Source organism: Periplaneta americana, chromosome 12, assembly GCF_040183065.1.
Source record: "Periplaneta americana isolate PAMFEO1 chromosome 12, P.americana_PAMFEO1_priV1, whole genome shotgun sequence".
NCBI classification, from domain to species: Eukaryota; Metazoa; Arthropoda; class Insecta; order Blattodea; family Blattidae; genus Periplaneta; species Periplaneta americana.
In genome coordinates, this window is record NC_091128.1 from 55,739,141 (window position 1) to 55,761,841 (window position 22,701).

Here is a 22,701-nt window from a genome sequence, read left to right on the forward strand (position 1 = left end):
TTTCTTATCATTTTTTCTGAGCTGTGCTAATGCATTTACCATAACTGTCTGCTAAAGCCAAAAATCGAATGCCATAATATAAAAATGGCTGCCATTTTTATATGAAGGCAAATAAAAATGAACTAATAGTAATTTCTGTCTACATACTTAAAGGTAGAGGTCATCGCTGTTAAAAATAAACTTTTTAAAAAATTGTCGAGCTACCAATTAATTTATTCCTGGACCATTTGGTATGGATTAATTCTATTATGTGAAATCAAGATCCCATTCTCTTTTTATCTTTAGAATCAAGCAGAACCATTTATTGCACTGGGCATTATGTTGATATCTTAATCCATGAGTCGTCAGGCATAATATACAGATCTTTTGCAGACTACATTATTAAGGCCCCTTCATTACGTCACAAAAAACTTGTTTTTAAATTAATATTATAACTAGTCTCAAGAAATTACTTTTTTTTTTAATATTGTAACTGATCTTAAGAAATTATATTTCTAAACATCGTTAACAGGCATTGCCAACATAGCTCACTTTTCGTGCTTAGGTTAGTTTGATTTCGAATTCTTTGAATCTTTGTGTAGAATGTCTTCTAATTTATGAAATGGGGAATTGAGATGAATTTAACACTTAAACGTATTTAAGGCATTCATTTTTTATTTGAGAAATTTCACGACAAATTTTATAATGGGTTCAACAAATTAATTAAAGTAATAGGCTAGTATACCAGGTATATGGTGGTTCCTATAAAACAAACCAGTACGTTTATCATAAGGAGGTAACAAATCTTTATAAAGCTAGTGGATGCTAAATTATAAAGTATTGCTTAGTGACATAGATTGATAGTAATCATTTCATTAACCATTGAAGTCTGAATTTCAAGCAAACCAACATCATCAGCCATATTCACTTGCTGAAATTCCAGTCGAGATGGCAATACCATAAATGTTCAATTGTATGCAAAATGTTCGTAAATTTATCTTTTAATAACCTACAACAACAACAGATCAAAATTGTCACACATATTTATTAGATAAAATGTGGGTAAAGCTACTCTGAAAAATGGGCATGTAGTTATCAGCTTCACCATTATGTTTCTGCACTATCTTCCCATAGTTAAGAGTCCCTTCCTATTTGTATATTTATTTATTTATTTATCTAATGGCTGGTGAATTGATTATAGAATCATTTACCTTCAAAGAAAACAAATGAACAAACATTAAGAAACAATTTTGTAGAAAAAACATTCTTCCTGGCTTCCCAATAGCATTCCGCTTCTATGAGTGACTGAAGGCCAGACATCTGAAAGATGATATCAGTTCATCTATGTATTAGAGTTTCACATTTTTCAGGATGGTGTCTCCATTATCCGAAGCAGAAGAGATATTTCGTCAGTAAATCTTAACCCATCATTAGACAAAAGAGAGAGACTGCATTTTTTCTTGGGTGAATTGATATTTTCAGAATTGACTCTCTCCAGTGCTTCTTAGATGTTCTTGAGTATGGGTCTTGCGGATATTGTGTCTTGAATTGCTTTTTTATAGCTACTTTCACAGGCTGGGATGATATTGGCTTTGGTAGGTAGTGGGAGCTGAACTCCCTTCTTAGCCAAAGAATCTGCTTGATCATTTCCATAGATTGAGCAGTGACCAGGTATCCACTGTAGAGCAAATGTTTTATTGTTTGCTGCAAGTTCTTTTAGCGTATCTTGGCAGTTTTTTATTTCTATTGAACCGGGCCGGAAAGTATGACTAATTGATTGGATAGCCATTCTAGAGTCAGAGAGGATAACAGCATTACTGAATTTACCTAAATGGGCTGTGAGTTGTTGTAATGCCACTCTAATTGCTTGAACTTCCCCATCAAAGGCTGATGTATTCTGGCCTACTGGCTGATGTATTCTGGCCTACTGGCTGATGTATTCTAGCCTACTGGGATACAAAATGATAACAGGCTATTATAGATTCCAGCTCCGACATTCAAGTGTTCAGCTATTTTGGATCCATCATTGTAGATGTGTAGCCAATTGGATCCTGAGTATCTTTTCCTTGTCAGTCTGAATTTTAGTGAAAACTTCATCAATATCTAACAGTGGCGATTTCAAGAAGGTTTTGCAGATTTAGTAATGGTTGGCTGGCCATTTTTAGATGGAGGTTTGATTTCAGTTTGTTTACTGACTGAATAAAACCTACTTGGGTTTTTAGACGTCTTTAATTTGTTTTATAACTGCTCCAAAATTCAACTGAACGCTTAAGAAGTTTTTCATGAAGAAGAAGCCCTCTTTCTTCTGTTTTCTCATAGGTTTCACCCCTGTCAGAATCAGCATTGCATCCTTAGGTGTTGTTTTAACTCTTCCTGTTAATATTCGAAGCACTTGAGTTTGAACCAACTCAAACTTGTTACGTATATTATCCAAGACTGTTATAAGTGGTTCACAACATTAAATAATACATGGTTCAATATACATGGTACAGTCATTAAATTCTGAGACTGGGCACATAGTGGCGGTGTGGTGCACTAGAGCGGATAGGTGGTGCCGTGGTATAGTACCTTGTCATTTAGTCTCTTGTCCCAGCAAAAGACAGTTGTGTGCAGGTAGTGTAAGCAGAAGTAAGGTTTTTGTTTTGATGGCGATTTGAATGTGTGTGTCGGAACTTGAGTATGTCGCAGTTTGAGCAACAGGGAAATGTCAAGTTCTGTCAGAAATTAGGCAAAACTGCTATAACCGACGATAACTGCAGATGAAACATGGTGTTTCCTTTATGATCCGTAACAGAAGCGACAATCCGCCACCTGGAAAATGCCATAATCGCATGACAGAAGAAACTGCGACAAGACAGTTCAAAAGGCAAGGTGATGCTTGAACTGTTTTTTGATTCAAATGGAATTGTTCACATGGAATTCATCCCACAAGGTGCAACTGTAAACAAGACCCGCTACAAGGAGATCCTTGGCCATTTACGTGATTCAATTTATCGTAAGCGTCCTGAGCTTTGGCGTAGGAAGAATGTGCTGTTGCTACACGACAACACCCTTGCACATCGCTCTATCCTTGTCCAAGATGAACATGCAAGGCAACAGATCGCTGTTTTACCACATCCTCCATACTCGCATGATCTCGCACTATGCGATTTTTTTTCTCTTTCCCCACATGAAAGCAATCCTACACTGACGTAGATTTCATTCAACCAAAGAAGTCATGTCTGTCACAAGAGAAGCTGTATGAGACCTTCCTGCCAACATCTTTCAGCGGTGCTTCCAGTAGCTATACCAACGTTGGCAGATGTGCATAGTGGCCAATGGCGACTACTGTATTTTGAGGGAGGATGTGGATCTGTTTAAGTGTATGCCGTATTACGCGGCATCTTGTGAGACTTCCAGATTCTTGTGGGTGCCTACTCTCCAGGCGTCAATGTCAGAACTTAATGACTGTATCATGTATGTTTTGTAGGTGGACGTCAAAGTATGCCATGCACAACCTCACTAGTCATTTAAACATATTAAGATGTTTAGAAGCTCAAGATGCAATTTTTTTTTGGGTTAGTAGCTTTCTGGTTAGCTTATTATCAATCGAGACCCCAAGATATGTGAAAGAATCAATCTGTGAAATGGCGATACCATTATATTCAAGATTGGGAGCAATGCTTTGATGGGCAAGGGAAAAACATTGAAATTTAGTTTGCAAAAGTTTAACAGTCATGTTGTTTTTACAGCACCAATTTGCGAGTTTGTCTAATCCCTTATTTAAGATATTCACAGTATTTTTTGTGGCCCTATATTTCGATGTTTCTATCAGAGAACTAAGTCGTCTGGATACATTAAGCATTTAATTTCCTTTACTGAAGTTAGATCTGCAATTAAATCATTCACGTAAATGTTAAACAATGTAGAGCTTGATACAGCACCTTGTGGTACACCAGTTTGTAAGACCTTGCAATGGGAATATGAATTCCCATATTTAACTTTACAATACTTTTCACCAATGAAGAATTCACATCATTTGTGCGTATTTAGTGCAAAGCCTACTTTAGATAGTTTTAAAATAAGGTTTTTCTTTCCAAACAGAATCATAGACACTACTAAAGTTGGTGAAAACTGCTGTCAAAACTTTGCTCTTATCTGAAGCAACCTTGCTTGATAGGCTGACTTAGTTTATCCTGTTTGTATATTATCGGTAAAAGTCGAGACACGTGAGACAATATTCATTCTATATAAAAAGACTCCGCATGTCAACAAACATAATGCAAATCTTTCTGCACCACACCCTCTAATTGGTCCTATGTTTATGCCAGAAAAATGAGGCATGCATCAACACATGGGGAGCAATGTCAAATGATGTTACATAAGAGATAATTATTTTAAACTAATACCCTAACATAAAGCATCGAAGACTGAGTAGTGGCGCCTAAAGCATCGAAGACTGAGTAGTGGTGCCAGTGTAACAGTCAGAAGTGGGGTATGCTGTCACAGCTCCAGAAAAGTCACAGTGATAGGTAATAGTGATTTTGTCACTGTCATTTTTGTGTTCAAGTAATTTTTGGTTTTTATGGGGTTCCGTTTCCTATCTGTAGATTTCCAAGTCGTCTAGAACTCAATTTCACTGCTATCTACTTATCTCTGAACAAATCACAAGGAATACCCATGTTTCATATCACGAGTTGACAGATGTTAGAAGGGTACAAGGAAAGAACGAGCTTTGTCCACTTTTTTTAAAAAATGAGTTATGCATGTTGTGTATAGTAGGATTCCATGTAGTTTAATCCTATGAATGAAATATTGTGATAATGTGAACAGCCTAGTGCTATGACAGATTTTAGATTTGGCATACAAGGAAAGAATATAGTAAAGACTTATATGATGAAATGTCTAGCTTTCATTAATCAGGTAATCTTGTCGTACCAGTACTTTAATGTCTATTGTGTTTGTAATTGTAAATTTAATATTAATTGTAATTTTATTGTTCATATTATAGTTGTAATCAACTGGTAGAGGGGCAGAGAAGGCCTGACGGCCTTATCTGTACCAGGTTAAATAAATGAATACTAATACTAATACTTTAACCCTTTGTGGACCGATTTAAATACTGCAGTCACTCTGCGCGAGAAATGTGTCGGATGCTGCCCGCCGTGGGACTGCAACGTGGATATTGCAGTGGCGGATATTACCCGACATGGGACTCAAAAGGGTTAAATTGCTCTCCTGAACAATTTGCTGAAGTGGACAGTGCTCGTTCATTCCCTGTACTCTTTTTTTACGTTTATCACTCTTCTGCAAATTAAATTGATATACCTGTGCCATGTCGTATCAGCAGTAGTGAATAGCATAGCGAGTATACTGAAAACAAAACACGCTCTGACTTCTATGTGTGGGGGCGTGTATATTCTTCCAGCATAGCTTCATTATCAAAGCATTAATCTTTTGAGTGGGACGAAAATTAATAGGTCTTAGTTATGTTGTCTTTCAAGTTAATCTTCTCACGTAGAGTTGTCTAGGCTCTGTACCTGTCACATAATATACATATGCATCAGTCACCGTTGCTGTGAGTCACATATTGGGCAGAGATGACGATTTCTCGGAGCTGTGATTTTGAAACTGTAGTCACAATCTGAATGAGTGACAATCTATAACAGTAACAAAATCACAGGTCTTCAAATCACAAATCACACCCCACCACAACAGTCAGTATCAACATTGCTGTTTATTTCCGAGAAGCGCAGGGGGGAGGGGAGGGGAAGGGAGAGGCCAGTGAACACAATAGAAAAAGTAGTGATGTTTATTAGTTTTGAACGCAGAAATAAATGCAGTATTGTTGAGTAAGTACTTATATAAAGAAGAAGGCAAAAAATTACATATAAAAGCAAAAAAAGGGGTAAAATAGTACGTATTAAAGCAAAAAAAGGCATAACAGCAAAAAAAAAAAAAAACAAAAAAAAAAAAAACAAAACAAAAAGCAAGATCAAACTTCATCAGAATGCTTTATTTCTCATGATTTGTGCACATTTACTAAAGACCTTTAAATATGAACATTAAAATAAAATAGGCATTTTCCTAAACATCTGATGTCTAGCCATGACATTGATATGCACATCTAATACGAAGCTCTCAGTTCAGAGGATTACATACATCTGTGATCATGTAAGTTCAGTATATATTGTATTATATTATATTATAAAACTTGTAATACTGTTTCTTGTGAATCATTGATGGTGATGGAGACATTGTGGCTGCGCATTTTAATTGTAAAATAATAATTTTTTTGTGTTGTTTTTATCTTCAGTAATAGCCTGAACCTTTATTGTTAAATTCTGCATGACAACAGAAATAACAATCACAAAATACATATTAATATATCTACAGTTTAATACAAATTTTCCTCATGAATAATAAATATCAAAACAATAATGAGTCAGTAGTGTGTTTTGAATGTTCAGTTTGTAAAAGAACATGCAAATCGAATTTGGGAATTAAGATTCATATTGGATTGTGCACCCACAATCCAGGAGAGACACATTAACTTCTTCTTCTTCTTCTTCTTTGGCACTACGGCCCTTGTAGTCTAGCCTTGGCCTCCCTTAGGATCTTGGTCCATTCCTGTCCAACCAGAGCCTTCTGCCTCCATCTTCTCATGCCTAGAGTCCTTAAATCTTCCTCCACTCCATCCAACCATCTTAGTTTCTGTCTGCCAATATTGCGCCTGCCTTCTGGTTTTGTGTTTAGAATCTTTTTTGGTATTCTCTGATCATTCATCCTGATTACATGTGCTAACCATTCCAACCTACGGGCTTTGATTTCAGCAACAATATCTGGAGATTTATATTGAGTTTTCAGTTCTGTATTATATCTAATTCTCCAGTGCCCATTCTTATATTTAGGACCATAGATTTTCCTTAGAATTTTCCTTTCCCATGTCATCAGTTGTTGTTCCATTTTCTTCGACAGAGTCCAAGTTGAGACACATTAGCTGCTAAGTATCAAACACCAAATATAACATCAAATTCGCAATTAGCTAAAGATAATGTTAACCATAACACGTCTGAAACGTCCATTAATAATTACCAACAACAAGATAGCCCTACTGAAAGTTACTTTATGCAAGAATGGGAAATAAAACTTTCTGGCATACTATTAGATTGAACTAAAGATGATCTCGAAAAATTAACTGCTGATGTTCTAATATTTTTTGTTAATCAAATAGTGGAACTGCCCCAAAATTAATAAGTTTAAAGGAAATCAGTGCAAAAATAATAATAAATATTCACGTGAATAACCAAAAGAACAACATTGAAGATGTTAATGAGATTTATGTAATCTTTAGGTATTATTTATAAAAGTAGAAGACCCTTATATTATCATTGGACAGATCTTAACAGTACTATAATTTTCATATTACATTATTCACCCCTGCAATTCGATACTGTAACTATCATAAATTGAATAAACACAAAAGCTTGCATACTTATAAATATTCTTGTAATCCACAAAGAACAACAAAGAGACAACGGGGAAAAAAATAAAAGAATAACATGAATTTGAGGTCACTCAATGCAATTTCTACAGTCATAGATGCCGAGTTGTCTGAAAAATCTTGACAATCAAATAAGCAGTCATGCAAAATCCCACTTTCTTCCATAACGGAACATTTCACGAAAACATTTAGCAAAGAAAATAATCTACCTTCTTTTTTCTGAGGAAACTTCTCATCATGACTTTTCTGAAGATATTATAATTAGTGAAGGTGAAGTTCATAAGGCACTCTTTGGTATTAAAGTCAACACAGCTCCTGGTCCTGACAAAGTTGCAGTTCGAGTCTTCAGACATCTCAAAACTACAAAATTTCTTACTTTGTTATCCAATGCCATGCTTAAATTTAATTACATACCTAAGGAACTGAAAATGGCACAAACAATACTTATTTATAAAGGAGTGATGCAAATAACATTAAGGAGTGGCGACCTGTCACTATTTTTTCAGTGATTAGAAGAATTTTTGAATGAATGATTGGTTCTAAATTACGAGGTATCATCAGTCTAAACCCGTTCCAATCAGGTTTCATGCTTATTCCTGGAACCCATATAAATTCTTCTATAGTAAATGGATGCCTTAAATTAGTCAAACGAAACAGAAAAAATTGCACTATTGTTTTCTTAGATGTGTCAAAAGCCTTTGATTGCATAGGACATGACCACATATTACAACCCTTCATTCATTAGGTCTTCCACATAATCTCTATGCTGTGATCAAAACTTTATTAATTGAAAACATCATCCAGATAGAGGCTGATTTTTAAAGACACAAAACCAATCATTGTACTTTGTGGAATTCCTCAAGATTCTCGTCCACACTTGTGGAGTAATGGTTAGCGCGTCTATCCACGAAACCAGGTGGCCCGGGTTCGATTCCTGGTCGGGGCAAGTTAACTGGTTGAGGTTTTTTCCGGGGTTTTCCCTCAACCCAATATGAGCAAATACTGGGTAACTTTCGGTGTTGGACCCCGGACTCATTTCACCTGTATTATCACCTTCATCTCATTCAGACGCTAAATAACCTGAGATGTTGATAAAGCGTCGTAAAATAATCTACTAAAATAAAAAAAAATAAATAGATTCTCCTTTGTCTCCCATATTGTTTAACTTAACCTTATATAGGTACTTCAAAATTTGACAGATCCTGATATCTCAGAAGCATATGGTTACAGCCTATCTGAAGAACTTCCTAATTTATCTGCCCTTGCATTTGCGGATGACTTGGCATTAATAAGTTTTTCTGAAAAACATGCTATCTCATTAGTCAACCAAGCTGAATGCAGTCTTGCCACTATTGGTCTTCACATTAATCCTGATAAAAGCAAATACATTATTCTACGAAAAGGCCACTTATCCAGCGGACAAATAGTGTTTCTACAGGGTTCAGCTATTTCATCACTTGAAAATAAAAAAGAGCAAATCCGATATTTAGGTGTAGACTTTAATGATGAAATCTGTTTTGATAAAAGGAAAGTATTTTCATCTCTGGCCTCAGATCTTCATTCTTTGACACAATCACAATTACTTAAGACAGAACAAAAGATCAAGATCATCAACGAATATGGCCAAGACTGGTGTATCCCCTCCTCTAACCCAGATCTCTAAAACATTTTTAAGAGATACTGATAAACTTATAAGAAGTGCTGTGAAGAAAATAATGATACTTCCTGATGACACTCCTAATGCCATGATCTACACTTCCGAAAAACTTTCAGGGCTTGGTATCATTCGAGTGAAGTGGGAAGCTAGCATTCAACATTTTAATATATTATGCACTCAACTTCTACATGTAAATGACATTTCAGGGATCTTAACGAAGAAAGACAACATGCTTTAACAAATCTTAAAATCTCTGAAAATGAATTTCCGAACTTAAAGAAAGGATAGCAGCTGAAAGAAATACTAAGGAAAAGATCTTTTTCTTCATGATGTCAACTGCTGCATAAGGGTAAAGGAGTCAGTTTTTATCTGGAATGTCCTAAGATAAATTCCTGGATATTCAATAAAAAAAAGCCTGTCATCATCTGAATATATTAATGTGGCGAAGATGTCATGCAACCTTTCTGCAGTACGGTCGGTCCCAGGTAGAGCATTCAACACAACCCATTCCCACCACCCAGACTCTGATGAGACTGAAACACTAGGACATGTGTTGAGTTTCTGCTGAAAGACGAGTTACTGTAGAACAACTGCCATCACAGGATAAGGACAATGCTTGCTGATATTCTAAGACAACAAAGATTAGAAATCCATGAAGAAGTGCATTGCATCTCGGAAGATGATTCAACAAGATGAGCAGATATTGCTGTGATTGATACAAAAGAGAACACAGGAACAATATTAGACCTTACTACCAGCTTTGAAAGAGATGTACAACAGCCAAAACTTACTGATGATGAAAAGAAAATGAATCTTGCATTTCTTATTTTAGCATGCAGTATAACATAATGGCTAATCATTGGTCAGTACACGGACTTCTGGATACACCTATAACATTTCAAAATCAAAGGGATTCACATTTTACAGTGTTAAAAAAAATCCTAAGAGAAATTCTAAAGGACTCAATTCAATTCTGCAGTTTCATATCTATTTCAAGTAATATGATTCACTTTAATTTTCTTTTGAAATTCATTGTCTATATTTTCATTGTTTCATTGTGAACTTTTATATATGTATTTGTTTTCTGGATTCTTGTGGTCACCCTTATTGAAGGGCAGATGGTTTTATTTTATAAATCCGATATGAAAATGGAAATAACTTGAACATAACAGACGTCATAAGAAAGACTAAATACAAACAAGAAAACAGAACACAAACACAAGAACAAAATAAATACATCACACTAACATACGAAAACAAAAACACATACAAGATTGCAAACTAAAATACAATATTGCATATAGAACACAGAACTCGTACAAAAAATCTTAACGCACAGACAAGACACACAAATAAATAGATACAACTTAACAGGTATATACAAACTATCATGCAATAGTTGCAACGACTTCTACATTGGATAGAGTGGAAGATCATTTCAAACACATTACAAGGAACATAACACAACCATCATAACCATAACCAAACCACACAACAATTCAACCTACGCAGAACACATCACAAACTCCAACCATAACTACAGTAACATAGAGACTGACATGAAAATACTACCATGCAGCCAAAAAAAATCAGAAATTGACACTTTAGAACAATATGAAAATTATCATGATTACACCCCAATACAACAAGAAAAACCGGAAGATAGTGCTGGGCCTCTCTAAGATTCAGAGGATGAAGAGAAAACCACGTCGAAAGTAGTGAGTCAGGTAATTTACCACCAGAATTTATATATATCACTTACTTGTTCGTAATGTTCATCAGTGATTATATAAGTGTTAAAAGAGTCTATCCAAGAATGAGGAATTAATTATTGTTTTGTGCCTACAGTCCTGAGGTAATCCAATTGTTTGTTTTCATCGTTGTATGTCTCATATTGTGCTACTGCTGTCCTAAGCCTTTTCTGCATTTTAATCCTTTGCTGTTCAGATTTTGCACTCACTGATTTTTCTAATTCAAATTCTGCTAGCATTGTCTCTATGTCGGCTTGTTCTTTCTGAAACTCTCCAAGAGCACTATATAAACAGGAATGATATTTTCCCACTACAAGCTCTAGTCTATTATGCCAGGCTCGTTGAGATTTTAGTCCAGTGCCTGTTATACATTCTTTTATCGTATTGGTTCTATAGCTCATTGGGAAAGTGTGGTGGAATTACCCTCCTTGCTGTAATGTACCATTCTTCAAAATAACAATAATTTCTTCTTAGACAAACATCCTCAATTGTTCTAAAGTTTCTCGTACTTCCTGAACTGCCATGAATATCAGAGCTAGGAGCATATGGATGGACATTTTCTCATCCCAATTTTGTAGATGATTGTGTGACTCCTAAAGGTCCACAGCTTGAATTTTCGTGTAAATTGATATTCCTGTATCTAACAAACAACAACTAATTTTAGCATCTAGGAACACTTCACCAACACTATTTATTATGGCATTTTCAGAATCTGTTATGATCTTTTCTGGGGAATTTATATCAATTCCAAATTATGCAGCTCTTTTTATTACCTCCTGTGCAATTGTATATTGACATTGCTACTTGGAGGATAATAAAGCGAAAATTAATGGGCATGGTATTTCTTTAGTTTCATCTCCTGAATTTTCTTATTATTTTTACTATCTGACCTTCCAAGGAATGCATATAGACTCAGAATAACACACAATTTACAATAATGGTTGTATATGAAAAAAAAATATAGATAAAAATTTAAGATAAAAATACAGATTTTCAATCACAAATATATAATTAAACAATTATGTGGAATGTTTACCATATAGGTGATTTTTTAATATGACAGTTGAGTATTTAATTATGTTTTGGTCAATTTCGTCTTGAATATATCTTTGCCTAGTTTATATTTCCCTTTCCATGTCACGAAAAAATTTAGGGACTTTTCCTCGGGACTCCAACAGCAGACCTGTCACTGTGATACTCTGGACGTTGTATTTGTTATGGAAGTAAGATATTGTTGACTCATATATTTCTTTTTTCTCTTTATCAACATCCATAGGTTGTGCTTTGGACTGTTCAAAGCATATTGTAGGGCCGATGATCTCTGCTACAGATTTTTCCTATTGATGGTGATGATGTCAGTCCTCCATATGCTATCTTGATCAGCCAAACAATGAACTTCTTTGTAAACTTCCAAACCTTTGATTCGGAGAGCAGCAGCAAGAAGGGAACGAATGATGTTATGTCATTTTATTCTTAAGATTTCTTCCTGAGGACACCTCCCAAGCACATGAGGTAGGGATTCAAGCTCACTACAGTGTCTGCAGTGGGATGTGCCTGTGGAACGTCCTGGAAGAGCTCGAACTGGCACTACCATGGCTGTCATTTTTATCATATCTCTCCACTCTGAACTGGAAAGACCTTGCTTTGTAATAATCCAAGCATTGGCAGATGGTACTTCTGAAAATAATTCAACACCTTTTACTTTATGAGGATATGAACACCACTCATTATATTTGTTCTCCTTCAGATGTTGTCTTATTTGACGAACACTCATATTCTTCATGGATTGATCTAATTTCAGTTCATTAAGACAGTGATTTTCGATGTTTCTAAAATCTCTAATTACATTGACATGAGTATCACACGAATATTCTAATGATTTGTTGATGTTTAGCTGTTTTAGATAGGCTTCCCAGGAAACTCGTAAAACTGATAAACCCTTATACTTGTGGCTGGTGTAAAGCATGCTTGTTAGGTGTGTCACTAGGAAGCTGCAGAATTTGTTTTACAGCACTTCGAATCATATTATCGGTCTTATTTAGAACTGTTTTGGAATTTTACTGACATGGGCTGTTTGAAGAGGATAGGTAAGAGCCGGTCCAATAAATTGATTTATTACAACTACACAGCCATTCCAAGATAAATGAGCCTAAGTGGTAAAAATTAAATTTGTGATAATAAAATTTATTTTGACAAAGAGAGCTTCTGAATAGTAAATTGCCAGATTCCAAAAATATATATATTTATTTGTATTTCTTAAGGCCTCAAAACAATGTAGTAATCTTGTTTTTGAAATGTAAATTTGTATCCCTATGTTCTCACTATTGATATAGCCAAATCAGTTTCCTTAAGATGGTATGCTTGCTACTTCTTATTGGTAGAACCTATTAGGTACATGGTGGACAGTGTGGTTTTATGTTTTGTTAGTTTCTGCATTTATTGTGACAATGTATAAAGATAGCCATCTTCTTGTCCCGTATGGAACTAGAAAAGATATAGAAGTTTGTTTTCCACGTTAATGAAAGAAGATAAGTGCACAATCTTTTATAGAAGTTAAGTAAGCACCGCTCTCATAACGTCACTAATTTTAATTAGGTTTTTAATAAAGTATTTTTAAAGGAAATAAGGTTCCGTACGGGACAGTTCCGTATGGGACAGTTCTGTATGGGACAATTTCAAACAGAACTTGAGGTTGCTGTATTGTTGATTATTGGTGTTTTATGTAGAACATTTGAATTCGTTTCATAGGCTATATGAAGAGCTCAAGAACAAACAATGGGAAAAAGTAGCAGCAATTTCCAAAATTCAGCGAAGTCACTGTTTTTTACCGTGACTGAAAGCGTTCTTGTTGCCACAACAGCCTGATCAGAAATGTGTAGACACAGCATCTTTAAAGAATTAACCACATTAACCACTCTAAGAAGCCTATATTACGAGATATACTCTGACTCGTCACTTACAGCAAATGACTCAGAATCAGACGCTATAGAGATATGAGTCTTTAGATGAATGTGAAAATATGTCTCCTCTAGAACAAAGCCATCACAACCTAAAACATCCCATGAATCTGGAAGATATAAATCCTAGAAAGTTCATTGAAGTTGAATTGACAAGTGATAAGGGACTAAAGCATAAATATCATTCTATATGCAGTGCTGTCATGGTGGAGGTCATACGGGGCCATACATCATATGAGAACCTACAATTTTTTTTTTAATTAATTGTATGGGGAAAAGAAAATTTTGTCTGTATGGAGGCATACAGCATATGGGTGCCTAAGTTTTGTACACAGAGATCTGTACTTGTACAGATTTTAGATCATCTCATTGCTGTTCCTAATGTATTTTATTTGATGTTCATAAACAAAAATTGTCCACTTCTGCAGCACAGCAATCCCGAATTATATAAAATAATGGTTGAAAAACAAGAAGTGCTGCAAATACACACTCCAAGATTCATCGAGACAAGTGTGCATCTATGGTGGTGCTACATGATGTATTCTTTAAATCAAATTTGTTGTACAACTAAAATGTAAAGCAAAACAATTTCTTTACTTCTTCTTTAATACTAATAAAATTATTAAATGACAGTCGGAAAGATAAAGGGAGGAGAGTAAAATATATTTCAAGAGAAAAAACAAGGGATGGGGCGTATGGCCAAGGAAAAAATTACTATGACAGCACTGACTACATGTAATGGCAAAGTTGAAAACAAAGATATTAAAGTACTTTTTTTTTTTAAACAGGCAGCCAAAAATGACAAACATTTTAAGCTAGATGAGGAATCCTCTTCATTTGAAAGCATTGTCAAAGTGTCTCACATTAGAAGAATCTAAATGATTCTGATACTGTTAGAAAAGGAGCTGACATATTGTATTATAAATTTAATTGAAGGTTCTTAAATTGAAATAAACTTGCAGTTTAATGTACAGTATAATACATAATCATTAACATACAACTTTTTATGGTTAAATTCAGCAGATCAATCTGACCGTTTCTTGACAAAATTTCCTCTAATTGCGCATTGCTGTCCCATAAAATGCATGTAAAATCGATAAAAATAAATATTTGTTATATTAAGATTACATTATTACCTCCAAAAAACAAAAAAACCTCTCAAAGAAGACTTCTAATTCACAAGTGTCCTGTATGGAACTATATGTCTGTCCCATACGGAACCAAGTATTTTTGGTTATTTCGTAGCAGTTACATGGTTTTTTTAACTAATGACTACTTTTCTAAAATGTTTCAGTGCCTACAAGTTCATGGAAAAAATTTCAGTTACTTAAGGAATCAGATATCACAGATTTTTGCCATCAAAGTGCTTGTTGATTATTGAGGTGTCTGAAAAATGTCCCATACGGAACCCCATTTTATTTAGGTATTTCTCAGAAAATAAAGTTCAATAAACTATTCTGTTTTCAGGGAGAGGTCCTTCACACTTTAACAAAATTATTCATTTATCACTGAACATATTCTACCAAAGATATAAATTTTATAGACAATTATATTTCCAAAGTTGCTGTGTAAAGTATCCCGTATGGAACCTGAAATGGCTGTACAGTAGTTTCTGGTGAGGCTGAAGCAAATGAGTTGTAGATAGAGTATCCAAGTTATTTCGGAGCTTATCTAATATTTTTTGTTCGTCAAATACTAAGGTTTGGTTAAATGTAACACATAAATATTTAATTTTTTAATCTGAAGTAATACTATCAATGCTGCCAAATGTCATATCGATGATGTCACTAGTAAGTTGTCCATTTTCAATAATGATCGCTTTAGATTTCATTGGATTTATTTTCAAACCTATTTCTTGCAAATTGTTGACAACCATAGTCATTAAAACATTAGCGGCAGCACTATCTTCACCAATAATGACAAGATCATCAGCGAATCCTAATATCGTTACAGGATCCATATCGGGAGTTAATTGATAACCAAAAGTATCTGCTACATCTCTTTTAGTTAGGTCATTTAGAATATGGTCAGTGCTCATATTAAACAAGAATGGTGAAACAGGATCACCTTGCATCACTCCTCTTCTTTATTGAATTGCTGCAGTCTGTTTACCCCCAGCTTGAACGCAGGTAGTATTATTTACAAGCATGTTAATTAATAATTTCTGTATCAGGAGAGGCGGTGCAGAACTTTGAATTGTAGATATCAGATGGTCATGCCCTACGCTATCAAATGCCTTGCTAATATCAAGAAAAATTAGGCATGCCGAGGTCTTATTAGAAGTAGCTGATCGCAGAATTCCATCTACTATGTTAATATTAACGAAGCTTCCAGGAGTCATAAAAAAAGTCTTTGGTATGGATTAAGATTTACAATGTTTCTGATCAAGTTGTCTAAAGTCTTGGATATAACTCTGCGCAAAACAGATGAAATGCTAATTGGATGCCACTTGTCCAAATCTAGAATATCGCCACCTTCATGAATCAAACATTTTAGGAACGAATCCTGTCTTCAACATTCTATTCATTATCTTTGCTATTATCAATGTTGAAACTGGGTCTTTTGTGGTCTTCATAAGTACTTTATCAGGACCAGGACTTGTGTCCACTGCACTTTTGTTAATAGTGCCATATATTAATTCTTGCGATATTTCTAAAGGTATTAATGATTCATCAGAATGTATGGAATTATATTATTCTCTTTTATGGGGGTTGGTAATTTCAAATATACTACGAAAATACTCTTCAATTTCTGTAATATTATATTTTATGCAATTTTTATCATTACGATTTAGAATTTTTCTAACAGCCTTTCTCCTTTGATAAAAATAATAAAATTGAATTTTTTCATAATCAAATCTAGCCTTCTGTTATAATCATTCATTTAATTTCTTAAGCCCTTTGGGGATTTGTTGAGGTCTTATACTGTCTATTGTTATTACAAAAGTTACGTTTTTTCTTTGCTTCAGTGTACCTTTTGGTTGGATTTTTGGGACCTGACAATAATTCTATTGCAGTAGCCAGGAATTCTACAAATTCAGAAATATTTTCATTGAATTGTATATTATCCATTTCAGTCTTAAATTTTTCTTACCAACTTTTTAATTTTTCTTTATATTTTTCGTATGTTTTTTTTTTATTTTATTTTTTTTTTGTACTACAGTTTGTGAAGTAGTATAATTTGAACATTCCTTAGCCAGATTAGATGAAACAGATTGTAAGGTTGGAGTTATCAACTTCCGATATTCTTCAGGATGAGCTTTGTTTATATGAATCCGAATGCCCTTATATAATTTACCGTAATAGGAGCAAGGCTGTCTCGCATCACTTACAAGTTGATGTGGAGTCATTCAAGAGTAATCTTGAGGTAGAGGAGACGTCGTAGAAGTCATTTCAAGTTCAGTAATTTATACAGGAAACAACTGGGTAGAAAAAACCACTAATTCATATATCACAATAATCACACTTATTTTCCAATGCTTATATGAGATACAGCACAGAATTATAAAAGTTTCGTATCAAAATATGCAAAAACTAACAAAACTGGAAGTTGTTTATAAATCGTCTATAGCAGCACATTGCAGATTAGGAACAAGGCAAAAAAAATCACAATTTTCCAATAGCCAGTCAGTAAATCATGATGCAAATATCACTCTGTTAAAAAGAATAATTACTGTACATATATTACAAGAAAAAGTCAAAACACCTTAAATGATATTAATAAGTATACATAAATTAACATATAACTGTTCTATTTCTCCAACTCATTCCAAGCCCCAAGTAAGACTAAATTTCTTCTAGTCCCAAAGATAAGAATGCGATCCTCTGATTCTTTCTCTGAATCGTGTCAAAAAAACGAGTATCCCTGTGAAGTTTATATTGAGCAGGTGTTTCTACCAAGTCATTTAGAGAAATGGGATTTTGTGGTAGTCGCATTGCCTGCCTCTTCTATGTGTTTTTTTTTTTTTAACTTTCTCAGTCTGGAAGATTAACAAGTAGACTGGAATGTATGTTATGGAGTTCAGTTCTTAAGATCTGTGCAGATGGAATTTCAGACCTATCTTTTGTAATATATTTCGAGTTCTTTCTCTGAATCGTGTCAAAAAAACGAGTATCCCTGTGAAGTTTATATTGAGCAGGTGTTTCTACCAAGTCATTTAGAGAAATGGGATTTTGTGGTAGTCGCATTGCCTGCCTCTTCTATGTGTTTTTTTTTTTTTTTTTTAACTTTCTCAGTCTGGAAGATTAACGAGTAGACTGGAATGTATGTTATGGAGTTCAGTTCTTAAGATCTGTGCAGATGGAATTTCAGACCTATCTTTTGTAATATATTTCGAGTTCTTTCTCTGAATCGTGTCAAAAAAACGAGTATCCCTGTGAAGTTTATATTGAGCAGGTGTTTCTACCAAGTCATTTAGAGAAATGGGATTTTGTGGTAGTCGCATTGCCTGCCTCTTCTATGTGTTTTTTTTTAAACTTTCTCAGTCTGGAAGATTAACGAGTAGACTGGAATGTATGTTATGGAGTTCAGTTCTTAAGATCTGTGCAGATGGAATTTCAGACCTATCTTTTGTAATATATTTCGAGTTCAGTTTCATCTTCTCACTTCTCTGTTTGGGGTATAAGTGTGTGGATATTCATTTATTTCTTTGAGAACATTAATTTTGCCATTAGTTTGGATTGTCAGTGCTCTCGAATTGCACTCCCAGTAAACTTTACCTTTAGTCTGTGCTTTGTAATATACATACATGCACACGCATGCGCACACACACACAGATGCACACATACTTGTGCATGAGTAATTTGGATCATTCTTTATTTATAGTGCAGTGTGCATACTTAACAAAATATAAATTTAGAATACCAAAATGAAGTAAAGAAGATGAACTCTTAGCAACTTATTACCCCGATTGTTGCTTTTATGCCAACAGTGAAAATAACTTACTAGGAATTACAGTTTCTTTTAGGAAAAAATAAAATATCAAGAAAATGGACATTTCGGAAATACTGTATGTCTGTCAGAAAGACTACATAAGGAAAAAAGTATTAGGAAATTTCTATTCCGAAATATGAATTTTAGGAATAATGTATATTAGGAAAAAATATTACGAAATTTGGCTGAGAATCGTTGGAGGAATAGTGTGTGATTTATTTAAAGCATTTAATTTGTAGACCACAACATATAGGTCGTTGGTAAACAAATTGAAGTGTTATGATATTAAAGATGAAATCTTAGGTTCCTTTACATCTTACTTGTCAAATAGAAAACAAAACTTAGAACTTTATATACCAAATAGTTACAAAGTTTCTCGAAATTTAGAAATATTAAACATGGAGTTCCCTAGGGATCAATTTTAGGTCCATTATTGCTTCTAGTTTATATTACTGGTTTAGTCTCCACTATAAATGATATTTATTACATGTTATATGATTTGCAGATAATACTTGTGTGATTATCTCAAGTAGACAGTACGAACACTTTATAAACACTTCTAATACAGTGTTTAGTCTATGAGGTTTAGTGCAAATAAAACTAGAATTTAATGTTGATAAAATCAGTTTAAATTTAGTACACATAATATTGCTCTGGTGGAACTCATCTCTGGAGCAATAAGCACAAAGTTTTTTGATTCAGAATTGGATAATCCCTTGAACTGGAAAACACACATAGAATAATATTACTTCTAAATTAAGTTCTGCCTGTTACACATTTAGATCCTTATTTTCTATTGACAATATAAAAACGTAAAATGTCGTACTTTGCATACTTTCATTCTGTTATGAAATATGGATTAATATTCTGTGACAGCTCATCTGAGACTAAAAATATTTTTCTTTCACAAAAGAAAGCTCTAAGGATAATGACAGGTGTGCATAAAAGGACATCATGTAAAAATATTTTCCAAAATTTAGAATTATTGACTTCACCTTGTTAGTACATTCTTTCCCTAATTATATTTTATATTGAAAACCGAGTTACGTTTAGTGTTAATCAAAGCATTCATAATTTTTTATGCAAGACACAAATTAGATCCGCATCTATCCTCTGTTAGTCTCAGCTGTTATAAATAGGAGTTCACTATTCACGTATTATGGTCTTCAATGCACAACTTAGTCTTCATAAAGCTTTGAAGGGCAAGAGAAAAGGTTCAGAACAGAATTAAAAAAAAAATTCTCTATACTCATATCTTCTACTGAAGCGATGAATCGTCTATGCTTATAAATTGAATTATTCTGCTTGCTGCATATAGTATATTTTTGTATAACTTTTGACTTGTTTTACATCTCAAAGTACAACAGTGCTATTGTAAGATTTATGAAGTACAATAAATTAATTGAAATGAAAACAATAGACTCTCTGGTAAGAAGCAATCTTCCAAGATCTTGTCCCCTGTATTTGTTAATGGCAGTCAGTTCCTAAATCCATATGGACAGCATTATTCTGGGCCCCCGAAAATTGTTAATGAAATATTAAATGAAAGAGAAGAAATTAAATAATTTGAATGTCATACTTCCCAGAACGCAGCTCTGGTCTGACTAAAGCACTGAAATTAGGCTTTAACAAATTTTATCTTCGTGAAATTGATAATATGAACTTGGGGATGGTAGTGTGTCGAATGACTTGACATGTTGAAAAGGTTTGAAAAGTGATGATGTGTAAAGAAAAAGATTACTTAGTACATTATATGCTATGTTCTTTTCTTTTTTTTTTTTTTAGGGATCGTGCAGAATCAAGTCAACAATTGGCTGGACTGTCCAAAGGAGTAAGTTGATAAATTGAAAATAGTTCAGAGATTGCTGTAGTTGTCTGTATTGAATTTTAATTTGCTTCCTTATTGTGTGAGATAGAGTAAAAATTGTGATTCTGTAAAAATTTGTATCGAGATAGAAATACATCTACTTCTTAATATGAAATCTTATGTTGTCAGCAAACAGCTGGGTACATTAAGAAGATTAATAATTAATATGAAATCTTCCATTAAAAATATTCCCATGTAGTAGTTCTTCTTTAGGTTGATCTAAAATGATCTGACATACTTTGATCTATTTTGGCTCATGCAAAACCTATTCACAGGGATTAAATAGACACTTCTGATAAGGGATGTACCTGACCTCAAATGGTCAGAACCACACAAAAACATGTTTAGAATATATAAATCTCTCATCACAAAAACAGTGGTATGTGTCACTCTCATGCAAAACTGTGCGTCTTACTACAAGAGACATTTGAATGATCACCTATTCAAAGTCTAAGAGAAGAACTTTGGCAATGTAAAGAAGCAAAGAAAATATCAATGTAATAGGACCAAAAACGCACGTATTTCATTGATGTGAGCTTATGACTAACTCCTAGATTTCTCATCAGCAGTGTCACAAAACTCTGCTTAAAATAATTACGATACCAGAACAATAAACTTTTTTCTACTGACCTGATAGTGTTGCACAGCTATTCTGTCTTCAAAGTGCGGGTGGGGGATTTCAGTGTAGTGGTCAAAGCGTTGTGGAACTGAACAATATACATATCTGACTAAATCCACTTTTTCACATTCAACATCTAATATCAGAAGCCACACTAATTACGTTTTCAAACGATGATACTAATATGTCAATGTAATAAATAATCTGCCACTTTATAAGCATATTGCAAAATAGGCTTGGACTTTGGTGCAGAAAGTTGATTGTACTGTCTAATGATGAAATGGCGGTCGTGTAACTGTACTTATTGTTTTTCACATTGTAGTCTTACAAAATCAACAATCCTTCTCATATAGAGCTTATCTTGCCTAAAGAAGTACACATCAATTAAGTTGGCAATATTTTGTTGTCTTTTGTTGCAATATCTTAAGTGTAACGTCTTTGTTGGGAAACTTTCATCTAAAGGAATACAGTCTTTATGGCCTGACCAGAAATCACACAGCAGTAGGCTCTTCTCACTTATATGTTCTTCAAGGACTGAAGTTAGAAAACATTTCCTATGCTCTTTCGTCATTTTTCCACTTTTATTTGTCTCCACATGAATATTTTGTGGACATGCTGCTTCATGTTTCTTTGAAAGTGCATTGTGTCTCTTCAGAACAGATACACAGCTTGTTAGCTAATCTGCCACTCATTGATAAAGCCACATCAATTGTATAACTGTGTGTAGAGCTGTGCACAGACTGCAACACACCAGCTGTAGTTTTCTCTCCTCTGTGAGGTTGTGTTGACAATGAAGACATTTCATAATTAAATTGACTTTGGTCACTGTTCAAAAGATTTTCTTTGTCCACACTTCCCTCTGTTAGATATCTGTTCACTTCCTCCACAGACTCGTGTCTTCTGAGGAATACTATGATCTTCATTTATGCCCTTAGGTTTGAAGAACGTAGTAATATGCCTGGAAGAAATGCCATATTCAGGATTTAAGGTTGTTGATGAAAGTAATCGAAGCTTTGAAATTGTCCAGGCCAGCCACTTTAGATGCTTCTAGTGCTCACATTTGTAGATGCCAATAGTGAACTGTAGATCCATATGCCTTTGATCTATCAAATTGTGACATTACGTACTCTTTTAAAGTGACAGCCTGTTTTCCTTGAAGTGAACTTAGTCTTGTGTTTTGCTAGTCACATAACTTAAAATTAACTTGCAATTTGATTTACTTCCAATGCACATATAGCACCTAATAAGTATGTTATATGAGTTGAAGCCAATTATTCTAATGTTCTTCTTAAATGTTCTCCAGTATACTGTCATGAATATCTCCTAATATTCTGGCCTCAACATTTTGGGTGAAGTTGGTTCGTACTGAAGGTTCCTGTTGCTCTGGAGATGGAAGTCTTGTACTGCTGGAACAGCCAATTTTAGGGACAGCTCTGCCTGCCCTTCAAAATCACTA

General features: G+C 34.3%; 1 protein-coding gene across 7 annotated transcripts in view; it reads left to right on the forward strand.

The window, feature by feature from the left end:
* The window catches only part of snama (something that sticks like glue), a 311,868-nt gene that overhangs the window by 41,744 nt on the left and 247,423 nt on the right, over positions 1 to 22,701 (forward strand). For 5 of the 7 annotated variants that reach the window (XM_069841358.1, XM_069841357.1, XM_069841356.1 and 2 more), the window contains one exon: positions 20,545 to 20,590. The exons of the other annotated variants lie outside the window; for them this stretch is intronic. In XM_069841358.1, the coding sequence (XP_069697459.1) occupies positions 20,545 to 20,590 (46 nt within the window). Of the gene's footprint in view, positions 1 to 20,544; positions 20,591 to 22,701 lie in introns of those variants that run through there. 7 annotated transcript variants of the gene reach the window in all.